This window comes from Protopterus annectens, chromosome 1.part1 (assembly GCF_019279795.1).
Source record: "Protopterus annectens isolate FY-2018-M chromosome 1.part1, PAN1.0, whole genome shotgun sequence".
Lineage (NCBI taxonomy): Eukaryota > Metazoa > Chordata > Ceratodontiformes > Protopteridae > Protopterus > Protopterus annectens.
Window position 1 is genome coordinate 175,474,354 of NC_056726.1, and position 11,685 is coordinate 175,486,038.

General features: G+C 35.1%; 1 protein-coding gene across 1 annotated transcript in view; it reads right to left on the bottom strand.

The window, feature by feature from the left end:
* The window catches only part of LOC122814309 (heat-stable enterotoxin receptor-like), a 900,709-nt gene extending 897,162 nt beyond the window's left edge, over nucleotides 1-3,547 (bottom strand). Inside the window, exons 1-2 of the mRNA XM_044086899.1 lie at nucleotides 3,523-3,547; nucleotides 3,063-3,159 (exon numbers count right to left, since the gene is read on the bottom strand). Coding sequence (XP_043942834.1) covers nucleotides 3,063-3,159; nucleotides 3,523-3,547 — 122 coding nt within the window. The remainder of the gene's footprint in view (nucleotides 1-3,062; nucleotides 3,160-3,522) is intronic.
* Nucleotides 3,548-11,685: the final 8,138 nt, after the last annotated feature.

The window sequence follows — 11,685 nt, forward strand, 5'->3', positions numbered from 1 at the left end:
ATACTTCAGTACATTTATAATATCTTATAAATTATATGAATTATGAAAAATATACAATATGGTATCTTTTTGGGGGACACCGGGCTAAAACACTGGTGTTAGTATCAAAGGTCTGTCTGTAAATAGTGATTTTATATTGCAGGCTTATGAAAGAAAAAATGTATTTTGTTTGCCAAAAATATTAGTGTTATAGTTTATACCTCTGTAAGTATGGATAACAGAAGAACAATATCAGTGGGAGAATTGTTCAGCTGTTCAAGAGCTTTCCAATGATATATGACAAGAGACAGAATAATGTGATGCTGTTTTGTGATATTGTCAAATCTTTACAAATTTTGCATATAATATTTTCACAATATATTAAAACAATATTAATCTGCAAAATCATTTGTGTTAGACTGCAACTATCAGTGGCAACAGTGTGTGGCTTAATGTTTTCTAGTGAATGGTGCCACTTGTTCACCTGTAGGTCATGTAGCTTTTATGAGATTTATGAAATTAAAATGTTTATAAAAATATAGGTAATAGTAATAACTGCTTTTCTAAAAATACGTTTATATTACAGTATGTCTTCACTTTAACTAATATGTTTTATGTCATTTTTTGCTAACATCCACTGCTTCAAAACATCAACCCAACATGAGAGTATCCCACTCTGTTTTTGTATTATTAATGTCAACATGGAAACTATGTTATATTTTGCATAACGTTTTGGAAATACTCTTTAATAACTGCATCTCCTTACGTCCCACATTGATCATTTCACTATGTGTGCCTATCAAACAATGTCAGTGTGGAGATGCCACCTTCTAACTTCCTATTTGTGTATCTTTACCAGGACTTCAGAAATTGTACTTGAAAGGAGGCAAGCATACTCGTATTAGGAGTACAAGGAAGTCTCTTGTAAAGACAACTACACACTGACAGGATATGTAGCAACTCTGCTTTCCTGATGACTACACTCTTGTAGAAAGCAATGAGCTAATAGTGTTCTTCTTTTGTATTGGAATACAGAGCAAGCTGAAGGGATTTGTGCACAGTCACTTTTGTGACTCACACACAAACATAATCAATATATTTGCCTTCTTTATATGTCTGCAGCAAACCATCAGCTTGTGTATTACACCTGTATTTGTTTATGTTGAGACAGATATTTTCTCTGTCACATGGACTACCTGGGACCCTGGTATGCATTTTCCTTTGTGCCCTAGCTATACACACTAGATACTGCATTTATGAATCTCATCCATGTTCAGTACTGGAATAACTGATGTCTTTTATCTGCAGTTTATGGATTTTATTTAACTTTGACTTGGGGCGGCATAGTCACTGCAAATGGCATTATTGCCTTGTAGCAAGAGGATCCTTGGTTTGATTCTCAGCTGGAGTGCCTACTGCGTGGCATCTGCATGCCTTCCTGTGTTCACTTGGATTTCCTCCAGGTGCTGTGGTTTCCTTCCATATTCCAAAGACAGGTAGTAGGTGGAGTGAATATTCTAAAATACCATAGGTGTGAGTGTGTGTGCAAGTGTGTGATGTGGAAGAATTTCTACAGCAGGGCTAGCCCACCGGTGATATAAACCTTGGTTCTAGATAATTGGCATTGCTGAAGTAACACCCTGACCCCATGTGCAAAAATGGGAAAAGGGGGTTGTAGATGGGTGGATTTAACTTTGACTTATTCTGGATGGCTAGTGCTTTCTGAAGGCATGAAAGTGACATTTCTTTATATTATACATTTTGTACATTTTGCAGTTCCACAACAGGAGAACATGTTTAAAGTCCACTGCATATCTGTACCAGATAAGATGGTTTTGAATACAACTGTTTATGACCTTCAGCATCTTAACAATATGACTCAGGAATGTTGAGTTGTGTACCCCAATCAGTTTGGTTAGACTATCATTTAGTCTGATGTAATTCCTTAGAAAAATGCAAGAATGTATCAATATCAACAACTGCGATCCACATGGAAGATTATGTCATCAGGGACTGCTACTCATTTTACCGCTACATATAACGCATCATACATCTTTATTATTGATGGCACTGAGCTCTCATCTTATTTTGAAATTAAAAATACCGTGGTCATGGCAGGGTAGAGCTACATAACTGATTATATTCAGGATAATATTTTTATATGAGGTTTATGGCTAAGATCAAGTGTAGTATGTATTCAAGGTCAAGGTTTGAACTTTATTGTTATTCAACCATACCACAGTGTGCATAGCTAAACGAAATTACATTTCTCCAAACTCGATGTGCAAACATAGACACAAACAATCACACATAAAAAACAATAACATATAAACCATAAAAAAGCAATAAATACAAATGAACTAAAATTATCAATTTTCACAATATGAACTCAGGATATATATATATATATATATATATATATATATATATATATATATATATATATTCAAAGATTCAAAATCAACAATCACAACAAACCAACATATTCCATATTAATGACAATTAAGTAATCCAATAGCCTGCAGGACAAAAGTATTTCTAAATCTTGTATTCTTGCAAAGCAAAACAATGATAATGTTTTCCAGAAGGCAAAAGATTAAACAGTCCATAAGCAGGATGAGTGGAATCACCAATTATCTTTGTTACTCTACTGAGACAAAGAGACAAGTATAAATCTTGTACAGATGGAAGAGAAGTTCTAACAATTTTCTCTAATGTCTTCCCCTCTCTCTGATGAGATTTCTGTGCCAAAAACGTACAACTACTATACCATGCTAAGAAGCCACTGATCAAATTACTCTGTATAGTACCACTATAGAAAGTTGTGAGGATAGGAGGAGGAAGATTTACTCTCCTCATCCTACGCAAAAAATGGGGACATATTTGTAGACCATGTGAAATCATTCATATTCTGTTTATAGTTAATTTATAAAGTAAATACCCTGAGGTGCACAGGCTATTACTGCTTATATTTTTATAGCACAAAGGTAACATATGCATGGTGATAAAATTTAAAAATAACCTTATTGATCACACATAGTAACCAAATCAGTAAGGATTAATAAACTTAGAAGTATACTTACTGTAAGATATCAATTAAAATGATGACAATATCTGGGTCAATTTTTCTTTCATTCAGAAGTTCATTGACATCCTCTGGCTTTCCACATAGTACTATAACTATAAATATAGAAATAGTTGTTAATTTATTGCAAATAAATGAGTATTCACTGTATTTATTTACTTTATTTTTTTATTAATTGGCTTAATAAACTGAAGACTGAATGATTTGAAGACCCTTTCAGTCACAACACAAACCACAGTCATACGGACAACACAATTTAAGTAGAACTATGTTTGTGAATTGAGGCTATGCATTAAAAAATGTAAAAGAACAGCAGTAACATAAAAAAATATTCTCTAGGATTCAGAAAGGTTTATAGTGAGTATTAAGCTTTATTTTGAGTGGCCAAACCTTTGAGATTACCTTTCCAATTCAGAGACTGCCTGACGTCTCTGAATTTCTGCAAGTGGAAGCATTACCGTAGAGGGCAGCCCTGCCAACCATCGTATATGGTAATGAGGAAAACCAGGGGAGTGTTTAATGCTAATTAGCCATGTGTTCTCTCCCAGATGACTGGGCACTGATTTATGCTGCTGAGCAATACAGAGAATCACTTGGTGGCTGTGTAAATTACCACAATCAGCCAAAAACTTAACTTGACCAAATGATGGTGATCGCCCATTGAAGTGAATGGAAGAAGCACAGGGTACACATGTTCAGAAGACATATAGCAATGAGGGTATGTGAGTCGGTCTATAAAATCAGATAACTGTGTGTGTGTGTGTGTGTGTGTGTGTGTGTGTGTGTGTGTGTGTGTGTGTGTGTGTGCATGTGTTGGAATGTCTGGGAAATCATTTTGTGTGGGAGGGTCAGGTGCATAAATGTGTGAATGTATGAATGTGTGTATGTGAATGAGTGTGCAGTGTGATGGCTGTGCCATTGCAATGCATGGGCCACCACAGCATGCTACCACCACAAGGGAATGGTTTTATATGTATATATATATATATATATATATATGTATATATATATATATATATAAAGGGATGATTAAGGTCAAATTCATAAAGTAATAATGCTACATATGCATTTTCAAGCAAGAAAAGAACGTGAGAATTATGGGAAGAAAGTTACTTAGCAGTTTTTAGAATTAGAGGTTGGTATAAGGATAAATGTTGTGGAGATTATCATGTGACATTGCATTTGCAGGTGATAGTATCTGTTATCTGTCAGGTCTGATGAGAGATAAATGTCCAACATTTGGTATTCATTTTAATTTGAGACTGTACTGAGTTCAAAACTGTTTTAGTAGATGAAATTTGAAAAAGTGAAGGGGAGGGGATTGTTCTAATGAATGTCTTTCTAAATCATGACAACAAAGGGGTAGTATGAGGTGTTTGTTTTTACCTTGCAAACTAAAGGAAGACAGTGGTTACAGCATTGGAACGTGTAAAATAAAGGACCAAGTTACACACTGTGTTATGGGTAGGTATTTGGCTGTTTGGGGATTATACAGGGATCTTGGTGATAACTTGCACTGTACTTTTACCTAATCTGGAGCAGCCCTTCACTACAGTACCAATATATAGCTTCCACAACTCGCAGACAACAAAATCCATAGGTTTGTTTTGTTTTCTGATTCACAAAATCATTGCTGTATGCTTCTTCAATAGATTCTCTGTCTTGTACTTACAGTTTGGGTATACCTCTCTGGCCACATCTATCCTTTATAAACAAGGTATATACCCTTAGAGGAAACAATGAACAATACTTGTACAGACCCCATTTGATGTAGCTGTTTTGGAAAGTATGCCCAGCCTAAAAGCATTACCCAACATTTGAAATGAACAAAGCTTGGAGAGCTTTAAAAGAAAAATTAAAAAAAATACCTATTCAATGAGAGTGACTGTAAATGTTTGAGAAGCAATGGGTAATACTCTAACTTAATAACTCCAGCTTTGTAAAATACTGCTGCCAGCTTAATAAACTTGCTATATAAATATGCTTTCTGAGAATGTGTACATTACTGTCCTTAATATTATATATTTACATTGATATCTTTTATGTTTTATAACTACCTCACTTTATGTACTTTGTGTTGTTATTTAGAGTTATTCTTCCTTTAATATTATCCTCCATTGATCCATTTGTGCTCCTCAGTGAGCATATGTAGTAGCTGAAAATGTCTATTGAGCATTGTACTTACATGTAATTGGTTAAACAAAATAAATTAGATAGCTAGACAGACATACAGACTGGCTGCTGCAGTAAAGCAACTTAGTTCATATACATTGGTTTGCAGATGAGAATGTTGTGATGTGTTGTTCGTGTTGTGATATGTTTTGCACTAATCCTACAGCACTTATGATAACCCATATTCCAGTCCAAGGATGTGAAATCTACAATTCTTATAGGTATTTCTAGGTTGTTAAAATACTGTGAATATTTTAAAGTGGTTTGTAAAGCTATAGGAGGGTTAAGGTAGAAACTACAGCATTTGTACTCAGTGACAAAATAAATATTATTCGTTTTACTACAGAGCGATGAATATTGAGCACTTGAGCATCATTTGTCCAGAGTTCAACGCTACAGGCATTGAAGCTCCTCCTTCAACAATCACTGTCAGCAAGTTGTGCTGACACAATTATTTCCTTCTGTGTCTGTGATACAGCATGAGAAGGTTTTAGCTAGATGCTGAAATGCTTTGAGCAGCACTGATTGTGTTCTTGGTGAATGATGATTAATTTTACTAGCATCAAGCCAGTGTCAAACTTTATGAAAATGCTTGTGATATTTATTACTCCAATGTCAACAGTTTGGCTGATCTCAAATGTAATATTTCATTTATGAATAGAGTTAGCAATGGCTTTTGTTTACCCATTGATAATTTACTTGTAAATAACAACAACTGAACTTGTCCTTACATTATGGTATTATTGCTTGGAAACATCCTTAGCTGAAAGCTGTATTTTCAACGTAAACTCTAACTTTACTTTCTGACAGTCTTTAACTTATGCTTCTGAGCAGCCTAATATGTTTAACTTTGTAAGCATTAAGTATGATCATCTAGTTCAAATGTAGTTTTAAGATCTAAAAGAAGTGTTGTATCAAGAAAGAACCCTGTACACTTAAGGAAAGGAGGTTATCTAAAAGTGATCTGTGAATCTGACAGGAGAAGATAGTGATCTACAGAGCTTCATTATTGACATAATCTGTCAGTGTAAGGAGGCTAACTAGACAACAGCATTAAAATAACTGAGTGAGAAATGTGAAGAAGCTACATGAGGCATTTTAACTGGAATTTTATTTGCTGTACCAAATTCATCCTAAGAATATACGTTGTTCACTGTTACAAGGCAAGACTACAATTGCACAAAATTCCATGCATGAAGCTTCTTTGAAAAATATTGCCCTTGGGAACATGTTGGATCACTGTAAATATTCGCAGTGTTTTGTTGTTTGAACTTATAATATGAAAGAGCTGAGCTAGAGATTTGGGAAACAACTATCAATGTGACTATTAGGGTGACATCTTACTAGGTAAAATGAGTTACTTTGGCAGATTGTGCTAGAATATATAATTATCTTTGAAAAATGAAGTTAAATGAATTACAACAATTGATGTACTGAGAGTGAACACTAAAAGGAACTAATCCCCATTGTTTTCAACTGCATTATGTGAACAGTCAAGGCATATATTAGCAGCAGCCTAGCATCTAATGTTAAATAATCAGTAATCATTTGTACAGCTAGAAAACAAATGTTTGTCTTTAAATAGCTCATTGTTATACCGGTAAATAATGGTGTAAGATCAATTACAGAAAGAAATTTAGACAGCCAGATAAGATACTGTGTAAGGCAACATTACCTTCCTGCCTGAATAATGATTTCTTGATGTAATGTGCAAACCAGCATTATACTGCCAGTTTAAAACATACGTGTGAAAGTAGTCTGCAGAGTGCATAGGGTCACTATTAAATTTAGATTTTGGGATAATTTGGATCTCTTGATAATTTATACTGTAACCTGACTGACTTTAACAGCTGGGTCAGTAAGTGGCACTAATAGGCGTGGGAGGTTGGCTTTAAAGCGTTTGTCTTATAGATATGAGGTGCAAGGTTTGATTCTTACATGGAGTAATTGGCTAGGCTTAAAACGGCCCATAAGGGCAGTTAGCCTAGTACTAATCTATGAGCTGATAATAAGATAGGCATATTAGTTGGTATTAAAAAATAATATGGTCCTGCAGTTTCATAGTGGATTAAAAGTCTTTATTTTTCCATTAATAAAGGACAAACATACTCATTTAGAGTCTTTTTTCCAGTGAGTTAGAAATCGTTTGTGTTACAGTAAAGAGTTATGTCAGACCAAGTTATGTTTGCCATTGGATGGGTCTGTATAGTACCTAAGTCAATCATTACTGCATGCTAGCAGCATCAATGATAGAACAGGTAGCACATGTGCCCTGCTTGTAGAAATCTATTGGTTGTATTCCCACATCAAGTAAATGCATTTCTGACAATACAGTGCAGCATAATGGATGGGGTGGGTGGGTAAGGGAGGGGGGTGCTACACTCCTGAATGTGTCATCCTTTGGATGAGGCAGTAAACCAAGGCCCCATCTGCTTCATTTGCTGGTAGTTCGGGTGGATGTAAATGATCCCAAGGCACCTATCAAAATATTTTCTTGCATTGCCCCTTCACAATTTTAAACCACCAAATTTAATACCTAATAAGTTTATCTATGCCTATGACAAATATCTGCTACTTTTAAAGTTTCACTATATCATTTTCACTTTTTATAATGTGTTTCTAAACCCAATTTATTCATCCAAAATCCAATTTCAATAATACTTTCTTTTATCCATCCTTTCCCATTTGCTATAATTGTCAAATCATCTGCATACATCATGAATATAGGAATATCCTTATTTCTGTATAATTTTAATTCACCTTCCTTAACTACTAATTTGCTCTCTCTATCACTATATTTATAACCAAAACAAACTAAAGACTACTCAGAGAGCATCCCTGCCTTAACCCCCTTTCAAACTTAATCTTTTGCTAAACTGCCTATTCAAACATTGCTTTAACATATGAAAATTCATATACTGTTTTAATAAGTCTTTTAACTTGTCACAGAAAACATCCTGGGGATTCCATAATATGTGTGTACATTTTGCTCTAAGCCTATGCATTCTGTTGGTGTTAGCGTGACGAGCAGTGGTGCTCATTGAATATGCAAGCAACTAAGCATGTCTGCACATTTAGCAGAACATGTGCATGGCTAGAACAGCTGTTAGCAGTCACTAAGAGGTGCACTGAGTTTCAGGCACACAATGTAAACAACAGTTTGTACATACACACAAATCCAGAAAATAAGCATGTGCAGAGAGCACAATATAAGGCAAGGGCAACTTGAATGATATAATTAAGAGGCAAGGGAAGCTAAACAAGGAAAGTATACTTAGATAAAATTAGATTAGTGCACAAACAGCAGTAATTAAATATATTTTCATGTATATATGTAATCCAGTTCACTTAGGGACACATAAATAAAAACAAATTGCTGGCAAAGGACGTGAGAGGGACACAGGGGTCCAGGGAAGTAAATAGTGTGGGAAGAAATAGCCAGGGGATTGTTATGGCTAGGCTTGTATAGGCCCTAGGGCTAATAGCCTATTACCAACCTATGAACCTATGAACAAAGCTACTGTATAAGAAAGGGGAGTAAATGTGATACAAATGTTTAAAAATGCTGATGTGAGATAACAGTTAGCCAGGACAGTAGATACATTAGGGGATATTTGCATATACTGCGATTATTGCATATCAGATGTGTATCCAGAAAGTTGTCTGTTGTAATCAACAGTATGCTATATTCCCCAACTATCATGTAAAACATAAAATAAATGACTCCCACATCTCTTCTCTTATGTACTTCAGAAAGGAACTTTTTGTCATTTGTTGTCAATTGTAACCATTGAAACAGTATTGTAAAGTTAAACACATATTCGCCAGGCATGTTTTGCATATAATGTAGATTATAAGGATCAGTATATATACAGTTATAAAACTTAAATGTAAGTTTGACACCATACATTTCCCATGGCATGCTCAGAAATATTTGTGTTACTTACATGATTATACTGACAATGCCTAGCTACACCTGTGTGGCAGGTGTATGGAAGCACTCTGCCATTGTAATGAGTATTGTAGGAGTGATAAAAGCTGATTAATGACATATGTATTGCTGATGTCACAATATACACACAAGTTAAAGAACTGTGAAGTCTTTCACTGATTTATGTGTATGAAAGAAACAATACTGGTAATGGCTATATCAGTGTACACACCTGTGACAACATGGAAATATGAAGAAGAATCATGGACACCTTTGCAATCATTCCAGTAAGAAGAATAAATTATGAAAAAGCAATTTTGGATTGGACACTCTAAATTGGCCCTAGGTGTGAGTGCGTGCATGTGTGTGCCTTCTGTGGATGGTTGGGCGCCGGGCTGGCAACTCAAAACTGTAAAACTCCATTGCCAATCATGAGTGGACAGGTGATCAGCTTTGGTGACCCCTAACCGGGAAAAGCCGAAAGAAGAAGAATTTTTTAGCAAAATGCATGTTGTGAATTGTAGTACATCTGCAACTGTTCTACATGCTGTGTATGTATGCATGTAGCAAACTACACAAGGACATGCCACATACACAGATGTGTCACATTGACCAGGATAGAAACAAAATAATGATTGGATCTGATATATATATAGTACCAATGTCTAGGTATAGCAGATATGACATACATACATGCAAAATGAAGTATAGTTATGTGGCATATATGAACATGCCCATAAATTAAGGTAAAACTCAAGTGTAGTCAGTCCCCTGACAAATAGGTTGTTTTTCTGAATGTCATGATGCATATCAATATGCCTAGGATATATCTGTGTGTATATTACAAATGTATAGGTAGCCCAGATAAGACTTGGGCAAAGTAAAAGTCCATACCAGCATTATATCTATCATCTGATGGGAAATGTGATAAATGCCAGGCTACAATTATGTGAATATGATGCATTTGTGTTGCTATAATCAGTTGTATGACTTGTGTCCTTCCTGGCACAATTGCCCCACCATATATGTTATATTAAATAAGTGTACCAAAGTACATATATGAATGCAATATATTATAAATGGGTACTTACATATTAATGCAACCAGGTTGGCGTATATTTCAAAGGAAGAATAACACTTGCACATCATATTACTACTAACAATGCCAAATAATTCTGCACTGATCCCTATAAAGAACACATGTATTTACATAAAACACTCTCCTTTTGTAAGATAGCAGTGATATGCAAAGTTTCAGCGATGTGAGCATTTAGTATGTAGTATCCCACCTTCCCTCCTAGGCATGAAGCAACAAAAAAGTCTGTATGTTACACTGTCACCTAAGTACATATCATATAAAAATTATTGTTATTCATAACTACTTTACATGCATTTCCCCCTTTCAGTTTTATGCTTATTTGAAAGTATCCAGCTGATTCCTGGTTTGTTCTGGAGCTGCACTAAGATCAGAATGCAATATTAAGGACTGAAGCAATAGTACCTCGTTATGGCTTTTCTGTTTCTGTATGACACCATTAACAACGACAATACAAATATATAAAATGGATGGTAGTCAATACTAATTTCAGGCCAGTATTGCTAATTTTTACAGAAAAAACAGTCTTGCAAATACTGTAAAAGTTTAGGCCATCATGACCCTGTATGTTTGTGTGTGTGCGTGTGTGTGTGCGTGTGTGTGTGTGTGTGTGTGTGTGTGTGTGTGTGTGTGTGTGTGTGTGTGTGTGTGTGTGTGTGTGTGTGTGTGTGTGTCATCCACTCAAGTTCAAGATCATGATTATGAATGTAGTTGCATTATTTAGCAAGAAAAAATTGTATCTGACTAGCCAACACAGTTATTTGCAGATCCGCTGATATGAGAATTAGGAAAAGCACATCCTCCAGATCACATATATCTGTTGTCATCCATTGGTAATCATCACATGGGCACAGAAATCAATAATTTCATGAATTATAAAAGATTTGGCTCCTGGTTGCATTAATATGTAAGCACCTGTAAACAATATTTAAACTTGGAGTGAGCCTTGTTATAAACATTATTAAGACCTGTATGACACTACAGTAACTTCACACCCAGGTGAAACATTAATGTCTATTACTAAGTGATCTGTTGAAGATTTACATAGCACATACACCAAATGTACACTGGCCCATTACAAATGTTGTTATCTTCTCCTCACAGATCAATAATGCCATTGTGTGGATGTTAGCAAAGCCAACATTCCAGAGGTTAATTCAATAAAATCTTGACAAAGAAGAACAAATGATAAGAAATATCTCATAATATTGATTACTTATTTTCTAAATGGCACACATCTACTACATCATTATAGTGGACATGCTCACAAGGAAGTTCAACAAAGACTACAATAACACCAACTACCCAACACAAAAACAAAAGAAAGTGTCATAAAACTGGCCCACTCATACTTTGTGATGATTTTGCAGCATGGCAAACATTAAAAAATGATACATAATCCCTCATCTCCAATAAAGCACT